This window comes from Primulina eburnea, chromosome 11 (genome assembly GCF_022965805.1).
Source record: "Primulina eburnea isolate SZY01 chromosome 11, ASM2296580v1, whole genome shotgun sequence".
NCBI lineage: Eukaryota > Viridiplantae > Streptophyta > Magnoliopsida > Lamiales > Gesneriaceae > Primulina > Primulina eburnea.
This window is the reverse complement of record NC_133111.1, coordinates 37,916,780-37,942,404: the sequence shown is the minus strand read 5'-3', so window position 1 is coordinate 37,942,404 and position 25,625 is coordinate 37,916,780. Positions and strand designations below refer to the sequence as shown.

At 37.0% G+C, this 25,625-nt stretch overlaps 1 protein-coding gene and 1 long non-coding RNA gene across 2 annotated transcripts; one reads left to right on the top strand and one right to left on the bottom strand.

The window, feature by feature from the left end:
• Positions 1–1,947: 1,947 nt before the first annotated feature.
• On the top strand, positions 1,948–8,219 carry LOC140804838 (stromal processing peptidase, chloroplastic-like). Its single transcript, XM_073160989.1, has 6 exons — positions 1,948–2,108; positions 5,458–5,610; positions 6,606–6,729; positions 7,597–7,729; positions 7,895–8,015; positions 8,112–8,219. The coding sequence occupies exons 1-6, from the start codon at positions 1,986–1,988 to the stop codon at positions 8,190–8,192; spliced, it is 735 nt and encodes a 244-aa protein (XP_073017090.1). The 5' UTR covers positions 1,948–1,985; the 3' UTR covers positions 8,193–8,219.
• A 14,591-nt stretch (positions 8,220–22,810) lies between these two features.
• LOC140804188 (uncharacterized) lies at positions 22,811–23,459 on the bottom strand. Its single transcript, XR_012112105.1, has 3 exons — positions 23,401–23,459; positions 23,247–23,281; positions 22,811–23,132 (listed from the first exon to the last, which is right to left on the bottom strand). It is a non-coding gene; the product is annotated as an uncharacterized lncRNA (long non-coding RNA).
• Positions 23,460–25,625: the final 2,166 nt, after the last annotated feature.

Here is a 25,625-nt window from a genome sequence, read left to right as displayed (position 1 = left end):
GTTGGACCAAAACAAATTAGTAAAATGTCATCTTGCTTTATATAATAGTAAAAGATGTGACATAAACTAACTCGACAAGCTCGTCCAGTTTTAAATATTAATATGACATGCACCATTAAAAATTAAATAAAATTTTCATATCTAATTATCTGACTTGAACATCGAAATAACTTTCTTTTTTGAATCTCTATATATGCAATCCCCTCCGTACCAGAGGATATTCTCATATTCTTTTGTACATAATTTTTTTGATAAGAATCGAATCTTCAAAAATTTTTCTTTCTGAAACAATTTTTTCGGGAACGATTTGATTTTAATTGGGGATTGATTATATTGATCGTCCCACCATTACCCATTGTCTCTCAAAGGAACATATATGCCACTTGATAATTGGCTTCTTATTCAAATCAAGAAACTACTTGTCAATTTTGAAAAGTACTTATGGAAATAAAGAACTATTGTTTATTAGGTTACAGTGTCCAAAATGGATGCTTGATGGGTTAATTGATAATTTGCTTCCCAAGAACTTTCCTTTATATTATTTTTTCCTGTCCTTTTCTTGATGAAGTTAAGCACAGCTTTATCTAAGAAGTATCCAGTTCAAACACAGCCGAAAAATATGCTGGTATATGGTAAGTGTAACCCCCTTAAATTATTCAATCAAGAACTTTCTTGGATTCTCAACAGTTCACATGATTCATCAAATAGTTTTGGCAAAAAGTTATATGAGACAGTCTCATGTGTCGTAGTTTGTGAGACGATACTCTTATTTAGGTCATCTATGAAAAAATATAATTTTTATGCTAAGAATATTACTTTTTATTGTGAATATCGGTATGATTGATCCGTCTCACAGATAAAGATTCGTGAGAACGTCTTACAAGAGACCTACTCAATAGTTTTTACTCTAGCACGTGCTTAGATTTTAGTTATGATAACGTATTTAAATTTGAACACTTTATCTTTGGCAGGCTTTGTTCTGATTTCTATTAAAACCAAAAAAACCGATTGAACTGAATAGTATAAGGAACACTTGGCGTACTCGAGTCTTAATTAGGCTCGCATTCGGACGGAAGGGATTAGTCTAGATCACGACGGGCAGCTTTTCATAATCTATATACGTTTATGGCATGATGGTTTTGACTCACATGTGAGATTTTAAATGATTTATTTACTTGTAAGTATATTGACTAGCTTCCATTAAAAACTCTGAATGAATGGAGAATAAGATTAAGAGTTTCCTTTTTTATATATGTTGTAGTAAACTATTGTCATGCATTAAAAAAATAGGGAATAGTTAGGCAAAAAATAACGCAAAGTGGCTAAGCTTAGTTTGAATTTGTGGTATTTTGGAGGCTGAGAAATTATATTCTGGAGGTTATGTTCAATATAAGTAAAGGCACTTCAGCTGAAAAAATATATGAAATAATAAGAAATTACAAGTCGAAAACGTGTACAAATCCATTCACGCAAAAAAAGTTGGTACTACAACTATATAGTTGAGTTGTTTCTTTGAAAGAGATTAACAGAACATGAAATGTTATTTGTTCGAGGAAATCTCCAACGGAAAACACACATGAGAATTTAGAAATCCGACGCTTTGATAGAATAAAAAACCCTGAATGGAGCAATACAAGCGTTGTGCTGCTAGGCGAAGCCGCCAGAAACAATAGTTACATTGAGGTAGTTACACAAATTACTTTAAATATAAGAAGCCAAGTAAAAAAAATTTATAAGTGAGACCGATCTGACTCGAACTCGAATATAACTGTTGTTGATGTGACGGACCCAAAAGAGAACTATTTGGGTTGTCCATAAATTAGAGCATCTGATCAATCTATGGATTTTCTCAGTCTTGTCCTGAGTTTGAAAGAACTTCATATTTTTGCAGCATAATGTTTGGCTGGATGATGAAAGCTTAGAGTGCTCAACGGCCCACAAGCTCTATTCCTAAAAGCTTAGAGCGCTCAACGGCCCACAAGCTCATGCTCTCTATGCTGAATGGAGATGAACGGTTTGTTGAGCCCACGCCAAATTCATTACAACTGTTGACACTTGCAAAAGTGAAAGATGCAGTGATGAATCAATTTGTTTGTGACAATATGGAGGTATATATTTTTGTATCTGTAGTGACCCGTTCCAGAATCACCTACTAGTCAAGAACTAAGCATGCAACTAACTTAATTAACAATAATCAGAGATAACAGCGGAAAAGTCAACAAAATAATGGTTATACAACCCAATCGAAGTCTAGAATAACTCAAAATAAAAATACCCAATACAACCATATCGAATCAAAACAATACCGATAAACTAAACCAACCAGCTACTCAACGTCCTCATCCTGCTCCTCCTGAGCTGTCCAACCTGAGGCCTGCCCCGTGGGAATGGGGTGTCCAAGAATAAACAAAACCGAGGACGTGAGCGATAAGAACGCCCAGTACAAAAGTATGAGTATACAGACCTATATGAAATGCACATGCTATGATCATGATACCGGGGTAGTCAAGAAACAGGAGTCACAAAAGGATCTCAACAATGCTCAGTCTAGAGGCGCCAAGTGGATAGTGCCGCGCGGTCCAACCTCTGGGTCACTGCATCCACTACAAGACAGACGTGGACCTAAAATGTCCCGGACCACCGAAGCCCTCCCGACCCGTCGGCCACTGTGTACTCTCGGTGTCCATGCGTCCACAAGACAGGGCTGAGCGGCCCCAAGATATAGCTTATCTCGAAAGAGATACAGCTCAACAGTAAAGGCTATCTCGAAGAAGATACGGCTCAACATGAAATGCAACGTGCAGTAATAAACGTGACATAATAGCATGCATCATATGACATATATCAATGCACCACATAATCATGCAACACATATAAGAATGTATACTCAACCAGGATATCTCGGATAGTACTTTCGTACCTCTATCACAGCAAGCCTAGCCTTACGCAACACCGCTAATCAGGTCTAGCACAAGCCTACGCATCAAAAGCATACTCAATCACTACTACCATGCTCGACTAGCAAAACCAGTACTCCCTAGTACTACCAAAGGTTTAGGGTTTACCTTCGTCCGTCGACAGCCCTTTGATGTCGATTGCCTTGAAACTCAGGCGCCGCTACGCTACTACTCCTGGCAGCTCTTGGCTATCGCTCGACCAACAACTAACCCTAGAAACCTTCCAAACTCTCCAAAATGAGAGAAAACTCAAGAAATTGGCAAGTCAAAAATGAGAAATCCGAGCACTATTTATAGGCCATGTTCGGATCCTCCGAACAACACTTCGGAACGTCCGAACGCTACGTGTCCATTGGCTCTTGACAGCTCATGATCGGATCCTCCGATTATACACTTCGGACCGTCCGAACATGCACGTGTCCAGCTGCTCTTGACACCTCATGATCGGATCCACCGAACCCACTTCGGAACTTCCGAACTCTTCGGTGCTTCCGAACCATCTTCGGTCCGTCCGATCATGACTCGGTCAAAATTACACCTTAAACCTTCTTAATCACCATTACTCCGTTAATTACCCAATTTGGAATTCGGGCTACTACATTCTTCCCCCCTTAAAAGATTTCGTCCTCGAAATCAAGTTTAGAGAATGAACAAAACGAAATAACAACATCATTACCCTCAAAATCTAAGGGACAACCCATCACTAGACGCTTGGCTAAAACCGAATGACCCATCGGAGTAGAAACGGAAAGAATGACATCTAGAGAAACATGCGGTAACTTATGACGCTTAACAAATCGTCCTGGTCACCCCAACGACCTACACTTCCCTGACTACTCTCATCACCAAAGTGGTCAGCCATTGCTACAACATAGAATAGGGAAAATGGTAAAATGGTCAACGGAAATCCCAAAACAGAATCTATATCCCAAAATCATACGCATGCTCTGATACCATAAATGTAGTGACCCGTTCCAGAATCACCTACTAGTCAAGAACTAAGCATGCAACTAACTTAATTAACAATAATCAGAGATAACAGCGGAAAAGTCAACAAAATAATGGTTATACAACCCAATCGAAGTCTAGAATAACTCAAAATAAAAATACCCAATACAACCATATCGAATCAAAACAATACCGATAAACTAAACCAACCAGCTACTCAACGTCCTCCTCCTGCTCCTCCTGAGCTGTCCAACCTGAGGCCTGCCCCGTGGGAATGGGGTGTCCAAGAATAAACAAAACCGAGGACGTGAGCGATAAGAACGCCCAGTACAAAAGTATGAGTATACAGACCTATATGAAATGCACATGCTATGATCATGATACCGGGGTAGTCAAGAAACAGGAGTCACAAAAGGATCTCAACAATGCTCAGTCTAGAGGCGCCAAGTGTATAGTGCCGCGCGGTCCAACCTCTGGGTCACTGCATCCACTACAAGACAGACGTGGACCTAAAATGTCCCGGACCACCGAAGCCCTCCCGACCCGTCGGCCACTGTGTACTCTCGGTGTCCATGCGTCCACAAGACAGGGCTGAGCGGCCCCAAGATATAGCTTATCTCGAAAGAGATACAGCTCAACAGTAAAGGCTATCTCGAAGAAGATACGGCTCAACATGAAATGCAACGTGCAGTAATAAACGTGACATAATAGCATGCATCATATGACATATATCAATGCACCACATAATCATGCAACACATATAAGAATGTATACTCAACCAGGATATCTCGGATAGTACTTTCGTACCTCTATCACAGCAAGCCTAGCCTTACGCAACACCGCTAATCAGGTCTAGCACAAGCCTACGCATCAAAAGCATACTCAATCACTACTACCATGCTCGACTAGCAAAACCAGTACTCCCTAGTACTACCAAAGGTTTAGGGTTTACCTTCGTCCGTCGACAGCCCTTTGATGTCGATTGCCTTGAAACTCAGGCGCCGCTACGCTACTACTCCTGGCAGCTCTTGGCTATCGCTCGACCAACAACTAACCCTAGAAACCTTCCAAACTCTCCAAAATGAGAGAAAACTCAAGAAATTGGCAAGTCAAAAATGAGAAATCCGAGCACTATTTATAGGCCATGTTCGGATCCTCCGAACAACACTTCGGAACGTCCGAACGCTACGTGTCCATTGGCTCTTGACAGCTCATGATCGGATCCTCCGATTATACACTTCGGACCGTCCGAACATGCACGTGTCCAGCTGCTCTTGACACCTCATGATCGGATCCACCGAACCCACTTCGGACCTTCCGAACTCTTCGGTGCTTCCGAACCATCTTCGGTCCGTCCGATCATGACTCGGTCAAAATTACACCTTAAACCTTCTTAATCACCATTACTCCGTTAATTACCCAATTTGGAATTCGGGCTACTACAGTATCTTCCTTTGTTAACTTAATAAATTTAGTTGTATGTCATTTTGAAATCTAGAATACCAAAGTGACAGTCATCTCATAGAATTTTGACTTTTCGTCCATTTGTTAGGTGAGTATTGTTGGAGACTTCTCAGAAGAGGATATCGAGTCTTGTATTTTGGAGTACCTAGGTACGGTAAAAGAAACAAAAGGTCTTGAGAGAGCGAAACACTACCACCCGATCATATTTCGACAACACGCTTCAGATTGGCAGCATCAACAAGTACAAACAACTTTATAATGTCTTGGATTTTCTATTATCAAATTTATATTGATGTAGTTTGATGTTTATGACCTCTATGTCATTCATTGTTCTGTTATCTTTAATTATTTGTGAAATGATTTATGTTATTTTATAATCCAACTTGCGTATTTCACCTATGTAAATAAATGATTGTCATATACGTGTAAGTGACAAGTGAGAATTTATAGCCCCTGGAGGCATCTTTTTGTATAGATCTAGACAATGTTGGCGCTTTAGATTTATGGCTTTTGTCTTCACTTTATGACTTATAGTTTAGCATGTTTTGGAGGAGATTATGGATACACTTTGTTTAAGCTTCCACTAGCGATAGCAAGACTTTGAGTTTCTATCTCTTGCTAACTTTCATGACGATGGCCTAGGCTGCTTCCTACAAAAATGCACATGGTCATTGTGTTCTGTCCATGTTTCCTCCATATGGGGTGGCATTGTCTATTTTGATAATTGACTATTATCTTCTTCTATCGGTTGAAGAAGCATTGTCGTTGGCAAATCTTTGTTAAGGCCTTTGTGTCTGCATCCAAGTTGATCTCTAAAATTTTACATCTTGATGTTTAACTGAGGGAGAATGTTAAGATTGAAGTATTTATCTAATTATGCTGTCACATCTATGCTATTCGGTATTGTGATAATTCTTATGGTTGAAAATTTCCTTTTCATATTCCCACTTGCGTAATTTATCTCATGAATGAATGTTGTCATATAATTAGGGAGAAGTGATAGAGTTGAACCCTTTGAGGCATTTGCCTTTGCATATGGGCCGACCTAAGTATGCCTTCGTTGAATGTCCTCTCATGCTTTTTTCTTTGTAGTTATTTTATAAATTTGTTTTCCAGTACTTATTGTCATTTAGTATCCAATCTTTTAAGTTTTTGTTGGTGAAATTGAGAATTTTCTCCTTAATGATGTTCTGGTTTGTGCCTATCCTGCATGTTTTATTAGTGCATTCTTCTCAGATGTTTTTGAAGGACACAGATGAGCGAGCATGTGCATACATTGCAGGCCCTGCCCCGGATCGATGGGGTTTAACTTTTGATGGAAAGAATCTGCGAGATTCACTTTGCAATTCTGCTACATTTGGTGAGTTATTTGGGTGCATAATGGACTATATAGTAGTGGCATGGGCATCATCCAAGGCATCTGTTTCGGCATGAGTTATCCAATGTAATCTGCATTTTGGTGATACTAGTTTCTAGTTGTACTTTTTTTGTTTGTGCATGCTTGTGCATGAACACAATTTAGCCAACCCCTTTTTGACTCGGATTTACCTTCTAACAAGAAGCATATGTTCATCCATTTTGAAAAGTCAAAACTGCGTAGAGCTTCTGTCCTCCCACTTTGTTTGATCTATGTCTCTCCATGTCACTGTTTCTTAAAGGAAAACATTCATTCTACTGAATATTTTGAGCTTGGCTAATGTCATTCAGTTCTGTGACAATAACCATCTCTGCTACTACCGAAAATTTGGGGGTGTATTAGATTTCTATATGTGCAGAAAAGATAAGTTGCTTTAGGAAAAAAAGGTTTAGTTGCTTTTTAAGCTTTTGCCTTGTTGATGCTAAAAAAAATTCTTGTTTGGTTGTGAAAGGTATTTAGAGAATTTTTTTCACTAAAAATTAAGTGGTTTCTGGGGGTGTAAATGTTTTCTGTAAGTTGCTTGGTTTATGTATTCACATAGGTAATATGATAAAATAAGCCATGTTGTAGCCAAAAATGGATGTGAAAGCGTCATTCACTATAAAATTGAAATCCCAATTAAAGTGCTAATGATAAATTGTGATCTAGACCGAATTTTTTTTCCATTTGATAACTCTTCCGTACTAGATTTTTCCACTTGTGCAGCACCGTGGTATGGTAGTTTTTAAAAAGTTTTCAAGTATACCATGATAATTGAAATCTTTATCGTAAGGCATACACCAGAATATTCACTTATCGTTTGTTTTCCAGATGAACATGTAAATTTTGATCGACAATCTGGAGAGTCTGAGAATGCTAAAAAGGGTGTGCAAGGGAAACTGCGGGGTCACCCATTATTTTTTGCTGTTACATTGGGACTTCTGGCAGAGGTCATAAATTCGAGGTAATATTTATGGTACCGTAAATGCCTGTGCCAAAAGGGCACTAATCATGTTTTCCTTAAGAATACTTATATACAAGGCTTTAGGTTCAATTCTCATGTTAATTGGTAATGGCTTGCGGTTGAGAACTATTGTTGTTATTGGTAATTTTCTGTCTCTTTGCATAGGCTCTTTACAACCGTCAGGGATTCTCTTGGATTGACCTATCATGTGTCATTTGAATTAAACCTATTTGACTGGTTGAAGCTTGGGTGGTATGTGATATCTAGAACATCAACCCCTAGAAAGGTGCTTATTTCTTCTGTATAATTACCCATACAGATTTTGCATGTCCGCTGGAATTACCTTTTTATTTTTTTTTAAACAACTTAACAACATACACAGGTGCATAAAGCTGTTGATGCTTGCAAAAGTGTCCTCAGAAGTCTGCACAGCAACCAAATTGCTCCAAGGGAATTGGATTAGAGTAAGTTACTTCTTAAATGATCATGAGTTGGTTCTTACAATTTTCAATCTTTTACTTTTCAATTGGTTGAGATTTAGCAATTTTGACGCTGTTGATGGTACCATATACTTGACGCCTATGGATTTTGAGAAAAAATATTGAGAGAAAAAACTTGTGTATTTCATTGAAAATAATACATAAATTTATAGTTACAATGGATATATCAAATCTCAACTATTAAGGAGAAACAAATATTAGAAAATATTACCCTACCAAATTTACAAGATTATCATATCTTATCACATCAATACAACTTATTGATGTCAATTTAAATTTCCATCAGATTTTTCATAATCTACACTCCCCCTCAAGCTTGGCAGTGATGTGAGAACCTGAAATTCCAGCATTAACATGACAATTTGCAGCAGCTAGTAATAATTGCAGCAGCTAGTAATATTCAGCAGCAATGCTAAATTTTCAACAGAAGCTAACAATTCCAGCATCAACTAATAATTCAGAAGATAGAATCCAGCAGCAGAAGAGTGCGAGATTCCAGCAGACAGTAACTCCTGATTCAGCTTAGACTTGTAACTGAAGCATTAACATGGAATAAAGGCTGTTAATGGCAGATTATGGTCATTAATTGGGAGGCTAACAGTCAGAATTTGGCCTATAAATAACACTCTCAGACCTCTGAATTGGGTTACTTAAATCTTGAGATCATCACTTGAATTTTCGAGCTAAAAGAGTACTTATTTTCGAGCAGTAGAATCCAGTAGAGAGAGCAACCAGATTTCCAGTGGACTTTAACCGAAATTCTAGCAAATTACGGTAAGCTGGCTTATGTATAAATATCTTGAAAACTGTTTGATGATTTCTGTTTTAAAGCAAAGTATATTCTTGATTTCTGATATCTGATTTTAAAGCACTGAACTTAGTGAACTAATGGTAGGAATATATATTCTGAACATTACTGATTACTGATTATTGACCTCACCCCTTAGAGGAGAGAACATATAGGGGACTGATATCAGTTTAGCCATGAAATTCACAAACGTGCTCAGTGCTTATTTGTTAAATCTCTGATTTCTGATTTCAGAATACGGAATACTGATTTCTGTTATGAAAATAAGAATTTTTGTATATTATTCGTATGACTATTTCTGTATGAAAATGATTTCGAAAACTGGGAGTTATTCCCGCCCCCGCTTACTGAGTGACAATCATATCACTCACCCACCAAACCCATCTCAGATAAGAACGAGGAAGAGTTGTTAGAAGAAGAGGAGCAACATCAGTTTTGGGGCTGGTGATCAAGATCGTTGTCTTAGTTTTGATTTATATTTTATATTCCGCTGCATCTGTTTAGACGTTGTATTTTCTGGTTTTACATTTCTGCTGTAAAACATTTATCATTGAGTTTGTATCAGACAATGATTATTATGAATAAAAGACTGGTTTCTGAATTTTGTGCTTATGAGGTTTGTTGTTTTCGAATGTAAATTTGAGAGCAACGCCGGTGTCAACCAACCCTCGTCCCGGGGCGTGACATGTGAGAATGGCATCCCTCCAAAGATACTTAGGAATATTCATGGTGAACATTAGGGCACGTGCGACTTCCAACAAATGACGATTCTTTCTTTCGGATAAGCCATTTTATTGAGGAGTATCAACACACGAGCTTTGATGAAGAATCCTGTTATCCAACATTTAATCACCTAGAATGGTATTGAAATATTCTTTACCATTGTCGGTTCTAAGAGTTTGAATATGTGTATGAAATTGAGTTTGAATCATTCTGTGGAAATCTTTGAAAATTTTGCTTGTGTCAGATTTATTATTGATAAGATACACCCACGTGAGTCGAGTATGGTCATCAATGAATGTGAGGAACCATTTTTTGCCATTTGACGTAGCACTTGGTGAAGGACCCCAAAGATCACTATGAATAAGAGAAAATGGAGCGATTGGTGTATATGTTTTTGGAGGAAAAAAATTACGAGTATGCTTAGCTAAATGACAAATATCACACTGAAGCAAATCAAGACTTTATTATTGAATAAAGATGGAAACAATTTTTTGAGATATGAGAAACAAGGATGGCCAAGTCTATGATGCCATAACATTATTGTCCTGATACTAGAATCAGAGAGAGAAGCAACGAGAGACACTCGAGTTGGAAGACAGTCTTGAGGAATCTCTAGGTAGTAAAGGCCATTTTGAATCCTAGCACTGCCAATCGTCTTGCCCGATAATAGTCCTGAAATTGACATGACAAATGAACAAATTTAGCAATATTGTCAAGTGTGAATTTACTCACTGAGATCAGATTGCAAGTTAGGGTAGGAACATGGAAAACTGACTTTAGGATGACATCCTTAGATAAATGTATGCTACCAAAACCAGCAACTGGAGTCATTGAACCATTAGCGATTTTCACAGAAGTATGGGCAGAACAGGGTTTATAAGTGCAAAATAAATTAAAATTGCTAGTCATATGGTCGGAGGCCCCGAAATCAACAATCCAAGAACCAATGGAATAAGAGCGGAGGGCCGAGAAAAGATTACCAGATTGAGTCATAGAACAAGAACAAACAGTTTTGTTTTGCGGTGGATTAAGTGAGGCCTGGCGGATGAGCCGACAATATTCTTCAATCTATGCAATCTGCTCATTGGGGAAAGAAGCAGAATTTTCTGAGTTTCCAGGTTGTTCTTTAACAGATAGGGCTTCATAACCATGTTGTTCATTCTTTTTCTTGGGCTGCCAATTGGCTGGTTTGCCATAAATCGCCCAGCACTTGTCTTTGGTATGACCTGGACGTCTACAATGATCACACCAAGGCCTTTTGTGGAAATGTTGGCCAGGAAATGCAGCTTTTTGTGTGGCTAATGCAGACACATCAGGAGCAGATGGTGGGATTGGTGAATCATCAGAAAGCATGACTTTTCTTTGCATTTCTTCACGTCGAACTTCCGCAAAGGCATCGTCGGGAGATGGAAATGGGTCTCCTGCAACTACCCGGCCACGAACAGCATCAAGATTGCGATTAAGCCAGGCTAGAAAATCAAAGACCCGTTCTTTCTCAAGATTGCTCCTGATCTTGATGCCGCAGTCTACACAAGACGAGGAATCATCACGAAACAGGTCCAGTTCTTGCCAAATATCTTGGAGGTCTGAAAAATATTTCGTTACAGATTTTTCCCCTTGTTCTATTCCTTCAATTTTGATCGGAGCTCATAGATTTGGGATGCATTTCCAAGGTCGGAGTACATTCGGCGAGCAGCGTCCCACACTTCCTTGGCTGTGTGAAACCATAGATAGCGCCGACTGATTTCAGGCTCCATCGAGTTGATTAGCCAAGCAAGAACGATGGAATTTTCAGCCAACCAATTCTTATGTGTTGGGTCAGATTGCGTTGGTGGCTTTAATTCCCCTGTGAGGTAACCAAGTTTCCCACGCCCACAAATAACGATTTTTACCGATTGAGCACACTGAAGCTAATTACGCCCATATAATTTGTGGGTAGTGATCTGGATTGAAGAAATGTCACTACGGTAAAAATTAGTGACATGCCCAAGAGTTTTTTCTGGCATGGTTGCTTCAGAAGAGACGAATGAAGTTGAAGACATATTGGTGTAGAATGTATTGAAACCCTAGTGCTCTGATATCATGGGAAAAATATTGAGAGAAAAAAATTGTGTATTTCATTGAAAATAATACATAAATTTATAGTTATAATGGATATATCAAATCCCAACTATTAAGGAGAAACACATATTAGAAAATATTACCCTACCAAATTTACAAGATTATCATATCCTATCACATCAATACAATTTATTAATATCAATTTAAATTCTCATCAGATTTATCGTAATCTACAGATTTATTACACGGTTGCCTTGTTTTGTAATGTAAGTTATATCGATTTTCGTTAGTAACTACCAGTTCTTAAAGTTCAATCTTATGGGAGGCGTCTCAAGAAAAGTATTTTTACTTCAGCATGCTTGCCTCATGTACAAGTTGTAAACCAAGGCAAATATATGGTTGGAATCAACATCAAAGTTATAAATGTGCTTGATGATTTGGTATTGAGCAACAAATACGGACAACCTAATGAATTATATAAGGATTTGCACATTAGGAGTTTTAAACCTATGACTCCCTGGCACTAGTACTGTAATCACTTTTTCTGTTAGAGTGGAATTTGTAGGAAGTGGACCAACGATAGTATTTATGCTTTTAACATAAGGTTAAAGTTGTTGTCATCCTTGTGCATGTTAAGTGTCACCCCCTGAGCCCAGGTCCGCGACTGCGTGACTGCACAATGGGCCCCTATAGCAACTACTTCGTATTCGTTCTCACTTTACGGAAATGATTAACCTAAGTTGTTATAGAAGTCCATTGTAAGCCATTATAAACTCATTTTAAATCTTTGATTTTTTTAGATGTGGGACAAGGGTATCGCAATCACCTCTCCTTCAGAACGCGACGCCCTCGTCGCTGCCTGACCCTCGATCCACCAGCACCGAGAATCTAGAGGTGGCTCCTACAGGTTCAAGAGGTGGCTTCCGTCATATAACGTCCCGAAAAATTGAGGGTCCACGTGAACCACATTCATGCAAATTATTAAATTTCTTTGGTATTCTATTAAATTCTTCTAAAGCATAAAATGCGAGTTTATTTTATTAGTTTGTGTGTGCATTTTAAGCATAATTCATGCATAATAGGATTTAATTCATGAAATTTTAAAAGTTCAGGCATTAGAGTTTCTATATGCATTTCACGCTCGAACGAGGATCGGATACGGAGAATTTTCAGGAATATTATTTTTATTACACGATGTATTTTTATAAATTAATATATGGTGTTTTAAGTGAATTTTTCAAATAATGGGATGTTACTTGGTATTTTTACCCGCATGATTTTATTTTTAACGATACGCAAATTTTATCAAATCGAGGGACTTTTAAATGGTTCGGTTAATATTTTCAAAATCTTTTCAACACGAAATATTTTTCGAGAGTACGTTTGGATTTATTGGGCCCACTTTTATACTTATTGGGCTTAATTATCTTTTTAAATCTTTAATTAAACAATTAGGGCCATTATCTACTAATTAATCATTTAAATATTCCTTAAACACTCATTAACCTAAACCTAATCCCACCCCAACAGCCGACACCCCATTCAGATTCCCCCACTCTCGTTTTCATCAAAATCCCAAGGAGGCCACGGCCAAGCTCCATAATTGAAGGAATAATATTCTCCGGCACTCTTTCTTCAATCCTTTCGCGTCTACGTCGTCAAGGCACACTTTGTATTACCTCTTGCTGCATCATACACGTTTTTATATGCTGGAGAATGCATTCATGCATGATAATTCAGATCTAGCTTAGTTCATGAAGAATTTTCGGTTCATACTTATGTTCTTGCACTTTCTTGATTGCTACTCACTAATTCCTTGATATTGTTGCAAGGGGGCTGTCATGTGGCATGCTGAGGGGTTCCTTATGCCAAGGGTATGCTGTCATTAGGTTGGGTTTGTGTTGTAGGGGCGGTACGCTAAGGATGGTTAAGGCAGCAAGGAGTTTGTCTCGGTTTTGAGGTAGATCGCGTGCCAAGGACCGATCCAACAACACAAGGACTGATCTGAGCCATGGATTAGATCCTTGAGAATCTGAGACAAGGCCTGAAAGGGGCCGATACTTGCTGGAAAGTGAGATCGATCGGCTGAAGAGGAAGGGTAGACGCGGTAGGTGCTTTTGGTGGGTTCTCGGTTTTTAGTGGTTAGAGACTTGCATGGGGGCTGTGGATTAGTTCTGATAGGTGGCTTGGGGTCTGGTCTAGGTCCTTGTTCGGTTGCCTCATGACTGGTGCGGTGGGTTAGCTTGAGGTGTGAGTTTTGGGAGGAAATCAAGCATGAGGTGGGGAAATTAGGATAGGACCGATAGTTTGGGCAAATTCTGGAAATTCAGCCGTGTGTTTGGGGGGCCTACTGTTATTGTTTTAGGACCTCTTAAGTGCTTTAAGTTATGACAAAAGGTTGAGAAAAAAATTGGTAGAGTTCCGAGTCGATTCGGGTTAAAATTCGGATCCCGATCCAAGTTTTAAAACGAATCGGTTAAGTTCTGATTTTTGGCTCGGGTTTACGTCTAGCAATACTTTTAAATATGTTTTGGGAGATTTTAAGGTGTTTGGTAAGCTTCGGGTCAATTTTAGAGGTCCATGGATGAAACGATAATTTTTGGGTTTTCAGGGGCAAATTGGTCATTTTGCACCCGGGGTGAGATTTTGGTCCTGGCAGCGCCCTGAGCACAAATTTATGATATTTTAAATGTTTATGCATCATGTTTAAAAGTTTTACGCAATTATGATAAATACGGTGCATGCTTGGTTTAAAAGAAAAATAACGTATATGCATGCTTTTATTAAGTGATGAATATGATGATACGTTTTGAAGGAAGTGATTTAGTTGTGACAAACACGATGATATGATTGGAGATATCGTGAGGGAAAAAGCCCCAGAGGGAGCCCGTTTACGGGAGAAGGCCCCAGAGGGAGCCCGACGATCGTATTTCCATTGACATGATATGATGACATGATAGGCTCGGGCTCAGTTGACGGGTGAGAGTCTCGCTGATGTCCCCCGCCGCCGGGTACCGCGGTTACACGTAGATGGATCCATCGACTGACATGATGACACGATGATACGAAAGTCACAGCTAATGAACGGAATTCAAATTAAGAAATTTAACACGTATATGCTGATACGATTATACATGCTATGATTTTTACCATGCTTTGACAGGACACATTTATGTATACGATTTTTCTGCTGACATGAAATGTATATTCATTATGTTATTTTTCACTGTTGTATGCTACGTATATGTATTCGTTATTACTGGTATAGGCGTGTTGAGTCTATAGACTCACTAGGCGTGTGTGATGCAGGTGAGCATGTTGAGCAGGAGACAGGAGGTGCTGAACTCTGAGTAGGCAGTCCTGGTGCAGTGACATAACCCGAGGACCGCACTTTTTTCCGCATTTTTAGTGATGTTTTTGGGAGAGGAGTTGAACATTTTATTTACGTTGAGGATTTTCATGATTTTTACTAAATTACATTTACATTGATATTTGTTATTTTTAATTGCGATATTTTCATTGCTAAATAAATATGATCCTTTTAAATGTTATTTTTAAAATGATAGCTCAAAAAAAAAATAGTTCCGCATTTTAAAACGAGCAGACGTTTCACGTCATGTAGCACTTTGTCCCGCAGGTTCAAGAGGTGGCTCACATGCACGTAGCACTTTGCCCCACATAGCACGGTGTTCCATGCCGGTGACGGGCTCTGATACCATTCTGTCACGTGAGCCCGGGCTCGCAGGTGCGTGACTGCACAATGACTCCCTGTAGCAATTATTTCGTATTCGTCCTCGCTTTACGAAAATGATTAACCCAAGTTGCTATAAAAGTTCATTGTAAGCCATTATAAACTCATTTTAAATCGTTGATTTTTTTAGATGTGGGACAATGATATCACATTAAGAGTCCAGGGTCAATGGAAATACATTATTTTATCCATGCATCAACCAGGTGTTATTGTTAGTTTTCTCCCTGTATTTATATATGAACAGCCTTGTGATGTGTGTGATTTTTACGTATTTTATTGCATTAGTTTGTGTGTGTTTGCATTGTGCATGCATAGATTTCGTTTACATTTTGGTCATTTTAGAGTAAACATTTGCATATTATCATGTGTCACTGTCGGGTGATGAATTTGCAGGAAAAACGGTCGGAAAAACGGAACTCGGGGCCGAGTGCTAAGCCAACAAGATGTTGTGTACAGAACGGTTGGCGCCGGAGCGGTAATTTTCTTCTGCTCGGGCGCGAGAGGCGAGTTGCTGAAGAGACAGACAGAAGATGTGGCGCTCGGGCGGTGAAATTCTACCGCCCGAGTGCGAGGAATGATCTACAAGGAAGAATTTACAGAGAGTGTGGCGCTCGAGCGGTAATTCTTTACCGCCCGAGCGCCACCTAATTTTGGCAAGATTTTTGCAGTCGATTCTTTACCTTATTTTGAGAGGGTGGCTGATATGGAAGGATTTTTGGACGAATTTTTGGGGGGCATTCAGACAGATTCAGACATTGTTCTTGAGCCGCCGTAAGTTTGGAGAGAACTTGGCGCTTGGAGTGAAGATTTGAAGTTTTCCGGGCGTCGTTCTTCGCGTTTTTCGTCAACTCTAGTATTTCTAACTTTGTTTTCATCTTTTAAACTTTGTTTTGTTGATTTTCAATTATGAATTCTAGTAGCTAAACTTTATTATTTGTTGGGATTAAAGGGGATCCTACCCCGAACGTTGATGTGAATTAATTTATATTTCGATTGTGCATTATTCTTGATTTTACTACTGTTTTACTGTGTCATTAAAGCGTAGCTAACTTTAACGACGTTTTCATATCACGAGTGAGTTCGAGAGAATAACGAGTGATAGGATCGAGTAGTATAATCCGCGGATCTACAATTTACATAGATATATGAAATTGGATACGTGCCGATAGTCATAGTCCTTAGGGTCGAAAACTAGGGGATTTCATAGATCGAAATGCGATTTGCTCTTGATAAATAATTAAAGACATTTAATTACTTCATTGAGTAGAATTAGTTTGACATAGCTCGAGAGAGTATGTTCCATAGATTGGGAAATCTTGTCGGAAGTGTAGATCACGATCGAATGAATTGATTAATAAACGAGGGGTAGGTGAACCGAGATTCCCAACAAATCCATTTCTTATTGAATTTTAACTCAACATTTAAGATTAAATTCTCATTCATTACTTATTGAATCATTTTAATTGCATATTTATTTGAGTATAGTAGGAATAATCACACAACTCAATTTTCGTTGCTAAATGTTAAATAACTGAAAATAATAATTGTTAAACACAGTCTTCAGTGGAACGATACTCGTACTCTTGTACACTATATTACTACTTGACATCGTGCACTTGCGATTAATGTTTGAGCATACAAAATCATATTTTATTGGGGATTTCACTGTGCAAGTTTTGCTCGATCAAGTTTTTGGCGCCGTTGCCGGGGACTGCACAACTTGATGCTTTAAACAGGAAAATAGACAGCTTGAATGTGAGTGGCACGGCGATGCGTCTTCAAGAGATATTCTGTGAAAAGTTTGGAGGAGAACACTATGTGAAAGACTGTCAAGATGGAAATCCCTTCTATGTGCAAAATGAGGCGTCGGTGAATCAAGTGGGAGTTCAAAACCGCCCAAGGAATGAACCTTATTCGAACACATACAATCCTGGGTGGAGGCAACATTCCAACTTCTCATGGGGCGGCCAAAACAGTTAGAATAGACCGCAAGGAGGACAACAATATGGGAAACAACCGATGTACAGATCCGATCCTCCTAGAGAAGAAAAGTCCAGCTTGGAGCAAATGATGTCTAAGTTTATTTCTTCCACTGAAACTAGACTTCAAAACCAAGATGCATCGATAAAAGGGCTCGAGAATCAAATTGGACAGTTGGCCAAGATGATAGCAAGTAGAGAGCCAGGCACCTTGCCAAGTAACACATAGACTAATCCAAAAGAGCAAGTGAAGGCCATCGAGTTGAATAGTGGGAAAGTTTTGGAGTCAAGGGAAAAAGAGAAAACTCAAACCGTAGATGAGCAAACTGCGACATCTAAAGGTAAGTCTTCTAACTCTACACTAGCACCCACTACACAACCTAAAATTGTTATTCCTCCACCTTTCCATGCAGCATTGAAAAAAGCAAAACTAGATGCACAATTCGGTAAGTTTCTCGAGGTGTTTAAAAAATTGCATATCAATATTCCCTTCGCCGATGCTTTAATGCAAATGCCTAGTTATGCTAAATTTTTGAAGGATATTTTAGCAAATAAGAGGAAGTTGGAGGATCACATGACAGTGAACTTAACTGAAAATTGCTCCGCTTTGGTGCAAAACAAAATCCCACCGAAACTCAAAGACCCAGGGAGTTTTTCTATTCCTTGCATGATTGGTGATGTTGTTTTTCATAAAGTGTTATGTGATCTTGGGGCAAGTATTAATCTTATGCCATTGTCTGTGTTTAGGAAACTTGGGTTGGGAGAGCCAAAGCCAACGAGGATGTCGTTACAGCTGGCAGACAGATCTGTCAAGTATCCACGAGGAGTTATTGAGGATGTGCTAGTGAAAGTAGATAAGTTTATTTTTCCTGCTGATTTCGTGGTGCTAGACATGGAGGAGGATATGGAGATGCCCTTGATTTTGGGGAGGCCGTTCCTTGCGACTGGCAAGACACTGATTGATGTGCAAGAAGGGAAGTTGAGATTCAGAGTGGGCGAGGAAGAGATTACTTTTGATGTTTTTAATGCACTTAAGCACACACTGCATTCTGATAGTTGTTATAGAATTGATGCTTTTGATGCCTTTGTGTCTAACTATGTGCAGGATGCTTTGAGAGATCCTTTGGAGGCTGCTATCACTACTGAATTGGGAGAAGATGATTTGGACGACGAAAAAGCTGAAATAGTGGCATACTTTAATGCCAACCATCCATGCAGAAAGCCAATGAAGATGAGGTTAGAAGATTTGGGAGATCGAAAATACTTGATCCCACAGAAATCAAGCCTGGAGGAGCCACCGATGCTCGAGCTGAAGCCACTGCCTCCACACCTAAAGTACGTATACCTAGGTGAGCATAACACTTTACCTGTCATTATTTCTGCTGCTTTGACAGATGTGATGGAGGACAAACTGTTGAAAGTCTTGAAAGCGCACAAGGGTGCATTTGCGTGGAAGGTGGCAGATATCAAAGGGATCAATCCATCAGTCTGTATGCACAAGATCTTGATGGAAGACAAGTACTCACCTCTTGTGCAGCCTCAGAGAAGATTAAATCCAAAATGCAAGAGGTAGTAAAGGCAGAAACGATTAAGCTTCTCGATGCAGGTATTATCTATCATATATCTGATAGTGCATGGGTAAGTCCGGTTCAGTGCGTGCCAAAGAAGGGTGGGATTACTGTGATTGCGAATGATAATAATGAACTAATACCCACCAGAACTGTTACGGGATGGCGTGTGTGCATTGATTATAGAAAATTGAATGATGCCACCCGAAAAGACCACTTTTCCCTTCCCTTTAATGATCAAATGCTTGAGAGGTTAGCGGGTCATGATTTTTATTGTTTTCTAGATGGGTATTCGGGGTATAATCAAATCACCATTGCACCTGAGGACCAAGAGAAAACCACTTTCACTTGTTCTTATGGAACTTTCGCTTTTCGCCGCATGCCGTTTGGTCTTTGTAATGCTCCTGCCACATTTCAACGTTGTCATGTTCGTGATGTTATTTAAGCCATTTTTATGTTAGTTTAATAATATCATTAATAGTGTACTTAACTCAATCAAACTAATTATTGTTTTAATTTACTTTTAAATTTAATTTTAATTATTAAATTTATACATTTCCGTCAAATTCATGAAAAATATCTACCATATTGATGATAGGTAATAATAGGCAGACGAAGAGAGATGAGTCGGATTGAATAAAAATAAATTATTGTAAATATTAAGGTTATATAAAACTTCTTTCTCTCATTTATAATAAAGATATTTTCAAACTCTTTATGTGTCAATAGAAATACATGATTGAGAGAAATGTTTGTATGTAAGTTATTCCAAACACTGTTTTTAAGCTATTTAGTCAATTTTTTATATATGCTGCTAAATAAATATTACTAAATAATATGCTTCATTTGATTATTTTGTGTTATTGCAATGAGATGAGTTTTTTAACATAGCATTACATGTTTTGGTGTTATATGTCGTTTGTATTGATCATGTTGTGTTTGGATTCCTTATGTGATTTGTTTGTTCACCGAAAGAAAATATAAAACAAAACCATATGTCCTACAAAAATGATTATTTTTAAAAATTTTCCTTGAGATATTTTGTTAATTCTTAAACACATAATGTATGTTAGTTTGCTTACATCACTTAGTTTGAAGCGACTTAGAAAATATTAAAAATTATGAAATGTTTTTTCGTTTTTAGCTTATATTTCAGAATATAAAGAGATAATATTTTTTTATTTATTGAGACAAATGTATTTCCAGACTTCTGTCTATAAATCAGTATTCAAAATTTATTACAACATTATTATATTCTCTATTCAAATTTTTTTATTTAAATTGATTGAAGATATTTGAATTTGAGTTTTTATGTGTTTGATTATATTATTTTTGTAGTATTATTTATTGTGAAATTAATAGGTGGACTAAAAAAATTGGTGCATCTATGAGTCCTCTGGTGGACAACAAACACTGATAAATTGATAGAAGAGATAATATCAAGTAGATTTTTGGCATATGATTTTGTTCTAATTAAATGATTATCCATGAATCTAAATTTAAATTGTATCACAAGTTAACGTATGTTTTGTCGTCGTCAGATATATCTTGTCAACGGTCTAATATTTTTCTTTGATTTAAGGAAAATTGTGTGACTTCGTATTATATTTTTATTTCTTAAGGTTTTATTAAAGGATTTTTCATGATGATTTTGATACACCATTTTTTCCTTTTTGTGTTTTTTAAAAAAGTAAAATATTTATGAAATCATAACGTTAATAAAGCAAGGCGTCTTCTCTTTATTTGAAAAAATTATTGAAAAATTTATAAAAAATTCGAATAATATGAGTTAGTATTTAATTTGAGAGTGATTTATGGTTTTTGTTGCTCGTATATACTTCAATTTCTTTGTTATTGTACTAAATAAATTATTTTTGAACTTTGAGTTATCATTTTTTTATGGAGGCTGTTTGTGTCATGAATTTTTTAAATTCATTTTGTTTAGTGTTGTTGGCGCCAATTGATTTTTCTGAATTTCTATTATTTGTCTTTTTTTATACGAAAATATGTATGAGAGTACATCAATCAAAGCCACATATTTTGGGTCTTTTGTTCTACGAAGAGGTTAATATATAATTTCTGAAAATTATATAATTTATTGCTTTTTCATACATGTAGAATCAAATTTTGAACAAAAAATTTATGACAAACATAATGGATGAAAAAACATGTTAAAAAAAATAATGTTGCGTATTACTATGTCCTTATTTCTTTATGATATAATTGAAACACATTTTTTTAGATATTTGAAATTAGGTCCAACTAAGTGACATGAAACATATACATATATATTTGAAGGCGTATTTAAAGCAAAATATTAAGATCAAGAATTATTCATATTTAAATTTCAACGCAGCACAATGAAGAAGAAATTGGAAAGTTGTATGTGTAAACCTTAAAGGGTTATATAGTGGTTATGTTGCCACTTCATGGTTTGCAAAATATTGATGCCATATAAAATATCAATATTTCTCAAAGAATAAACAAAAAAAATTTCTTCATTCAGAAAAAGAAATACATGAAAAAAAAATTGTGTATAATTCTCATTCTATTTTTAATGGTATGAGAACAATTCTAAAGCTTTGTGGACACAATAGATCAATTTTATGCATTTTTAGTAAATTGAGACATTGAGTCGGTTGCACTTTATTTCTTCCAATATTATCTCGATAGATTTCGAGGTGACTAAGAAGTTGTTTTTGTCTATTTTTTAGTTAAAGTGGCTAACAAACTAATTTATGAGATATATGATGGTAACATAGACAACTACTCGCTAAATAAATTTACTTAGCCGAATAGTGATTGAAACTATTCATCCCCGTGATATGATGCACGCAATCATTATTCCAAATCTTCTAAAAAATGACGAACGAAATGACTTTCCTGAATTGTGTCAAATTAAACGATGACACAGTTCTAAGATATAGTCATTTGAAAAGATTTTCAAGTTTTTTTCTCACACTGATTGAGAAGTAATTGTTAAAAATTTATTAAACTTATAGCTATATGTTGATAATATTGATAATAAATATATAAAAATGATATTACAAATATCATGATGTTTTAATAAATTACAACACCATTCATTGGTTATGTTGTTGAAGAATATATATGTTATACGTACTTTTAGTCACAAGTAAAAACTAATCACGACTAAAAACAACATCTATTCTTATGAGTTATAGTTGATGATTGTGAAAAACTGAAAAATCATTCAACAATAAAAAAAATAGTTGGAAAATAGGAATACTGGATAAAAACAATGTAGAAAACCGAAAAAACGTCCTGAAAGAGAAGTAAACTACGAGCATGTCAGATCCTAGATGAGGATTTTAAATAACATAATAGATGTTAAAGATGATCATATACTTGTCAAAATTTTTATATGTATATTATAACACTACGACAAAGAGTTGTTGAGATATCAAAATCAACGAAGACGTATATTGAAAAGTGTGTCATGTGGATATGATAATTCTCCGATTCATATACCATTTATGGTGATGATTTTTGATTTTGTGGCTTGGTTTGTTTCATTTAATAAATGCTATTAACCACATTTTAATTCATTTAAATATTATAAAAATTTAGTACTTATATTTCCAACAATTTAGTTGTTCACGTGCAACGCACGTGCACTTTTCTAGTATATATATATATATATATAGAGGGGGGGGGTTGAGTGATCTTTGTACGTTAGTCGTCATGTGGTTAGTGTTGGTGGAAGGAGTTAATGAAACTGAACACTGTAGTCTAAATGGATGGTTCATTCGGACCTATAGTTCGTGTGGGCACCACACCAGCTCCATTCCAGTCTCCCTATCACAATGCAAAAGTATATTATTACATGTTCAAACTAAGAGGAGGGCAACTTCTCCACTATCTTCGACTCTCCGCAGCTAATAACGCCGCGAAAATGACCATAAAAGAACACGTAATGCATATTACAGAGGTAAAAAATGTATGGGTTTCGGATCTAAAGAGAGTACGACCCCGGCAATCTCAGTAATTCTCTGTTGAGATAGGAAGAATGCTGACATCAAGATTTGTACTAAAATGTAGGATGAGTATGAGCATCGTTCTGGAAATGAATTAAAATTGTAGTATTTTTGCCGAAGCTTAAATACCTCAAGAATGTAACGAGCGACCCATATTTGGTTGCCTGCAGAAATTCCAACACCAATTCTCAATGAGCAATGGAGGAAAAAAGTATGGATAAACTTTATGAGGTACTAAATGTAGGGATAGGGTGGTTTATGTAATATGTTGTAATGTTTATACCTCGGCAGGCATAACTTCACCATTGATACTACTAATGTTGATGCCAGCATAAAGACATGCTTTGTAGTGAGCATCAACAATGTTACGGAGGACTTATCCGCATATGAAAACACGTTTTCCTGTCTGGATGTTTCATTTGTCATACATTATAACTTCGTGGGAAAAAAGTTATGAATTCTAAATGGCACATAAAATTTGAATTATATTCGTTTCATATTATGATAATTATGGGGTTTTGGGGAGATATATAGTATTTTATTCAATTTATTATCAAATTTCTAGTGTGCATGGAGAAGAATGAGGAATAAAGTTTCCCATTGAGTGTTGGTTAGTGGAAAATGACTCATTACCAATAAATCCGATCGAGTAGGATTCATGATGGAATGAGTTCCTTTTATTTATGGAAATCTCTGATACAAAGTGATTACCGATAAATGCATCCTTTATCATGTCAATTCAACTTGGCGGCAAAAATATCAATTTCGGTATGTCCATGTTACTAATTTTTTATGCATATTGTACGGTAATATTGGAAAATTTGAATTTTTTTAATATATACTGTGGGGACCCGGACGCTAATCATCTTCGTTAATCGTGATTGGGACTAATTAATCAATTATAATGAACAGGGTCTAAAATTTTTTTTTAAAATGCGGAAGGTAATGGAATCAAACTCCTATACATATCAGTATAAAAGTATAAATCTGATAAAATATACAATCATACATACTCAGGTTCAACAACTACTATCAAGTGTTCAAACCCTAGCTCTAGTCCAAGTCCGGTATCACCACTCTAATCTCAGTCTGTCTTCATCTCTGTGACCCTGTACCTGTCCCACCTGTTGTCATGCACACATACAAACAAGACAACAGCCGGATAACTCCGGTGAGATATAAATATCCCAGTATAAACAATGTATTAAATGCAATCATATAAAACATATATAAAAGCATAAACAAACATCGAAGCATGTATCTAATCTGACTACATGAATCAATGACTCGTGATCTAATCTTATCTTATCTCAAATCTAGGGATCCCAATCTAAATTAGACTTTGTTATTCTGTATAGAGTGTCTGAGATAGACGTCGATCTACATCTAAGGCTCTTCGATACACCGTAAGTCTAGAGTCTTATCGGTTCTGAGAAAGACTCGGCGGTTCTGCCCTAGCTAGGCTGATCTGCCCTAGACTCGGACTCTGACCCTGTTCTAAGTCAATAGATTAACATATCAATCTGATTAACATATCAATCTGATAATCTGCAAATATCAATGCAATAAAGTAAAGTATGTGATTTAGGGAAACTCAAGTCAAACCTCACTTGAGTTGTGTAATCCCAACTCAACATTTATTTATACCTTTCTTGATGTCGCTCTGATACAGTCGAAGTCTTGATTCAAAGTATGTCACTGTTCAATCTGGCAATGACAATATCAATATTCTGTATCAATAATCTAATCAAATCACAACATTTCTGTTCTATCAATTTCTGACAGTATAACAGTACAATCTTGCGATACTGATAATACTATATCAGTCTATATCAATTCCAAACGTTTACAATCAACCACCATCCAAATCTGATGTCAACTCTAGTCAATTTCATTCTGAAATTCATAACAATTCCATATTCAGTCCGTTTCTTAATCTGACTTCAATTCTACGCTGTCTAACATGTCAAGAACCACATATATGACGTGTATTCATTTCTAACAACATCATAATTTCAAAACATGTCAAAACGTAGTAAAACTTAGGTCCAGTTGTAGCCTACGTCGATAGGAACTCGGTACCGAAGTCGGATTTAAATTTGGACGGACGGATTTTCGCAAAATCTCAATTTAAGATCAAAATACGAGGTTGGCTTTGATTTCTCGATTTCCTTTCATTTTCTCGTTTCTGAAGCAAAGATATACATATATATATATATATATACCTTGCATGCATTACACGACGTGGCCCATTCTTTCACCGAACACGTCTCTCGCTCGGGCGGACATAAGTTTCCGCCCAGGCGAGTAACTCTCGGCCCTCGAAAATTCAAGCAGTCTCGCTCGGGCGAGCACAAACTTCCGCCCGGGCGCGCCATCTTCGCCCAACAATTTAGTCTTCTCAAATTAATCTCAAAATGGTCCGGGTTATAATCGTGTCCACTACTAATCGGTAATCTCAGATTAACATGATATAAAATCTTGGGCATTACATTTCTCCCCTCCTAA

Excerpts from the sequence above, each read along its gene's own strand:
- LOC140804838 (XM_073160989.1), top strand. The coding sequence starts at position 1,986 with ATGCTCTCTATGCTGAATGGAGATGAACGGTTTGTTGAGCCCACGCCA. Across the intron at positions 5,611-6,605 it reads CAGATTGGCAGCATCAACAA|ATGTTTTTGAAGGACACAGA; the intron begins GTACAAACAACT and ends CATTCTTCTCAG. Across the intron at positions 6,730-7,596 it reads TTGCAATTCTGCTACATTTG|ATGAACATGTAAATTTTGAT; the intron begins GTGAGTTATTTG and ends TTTGTTTTCCAG.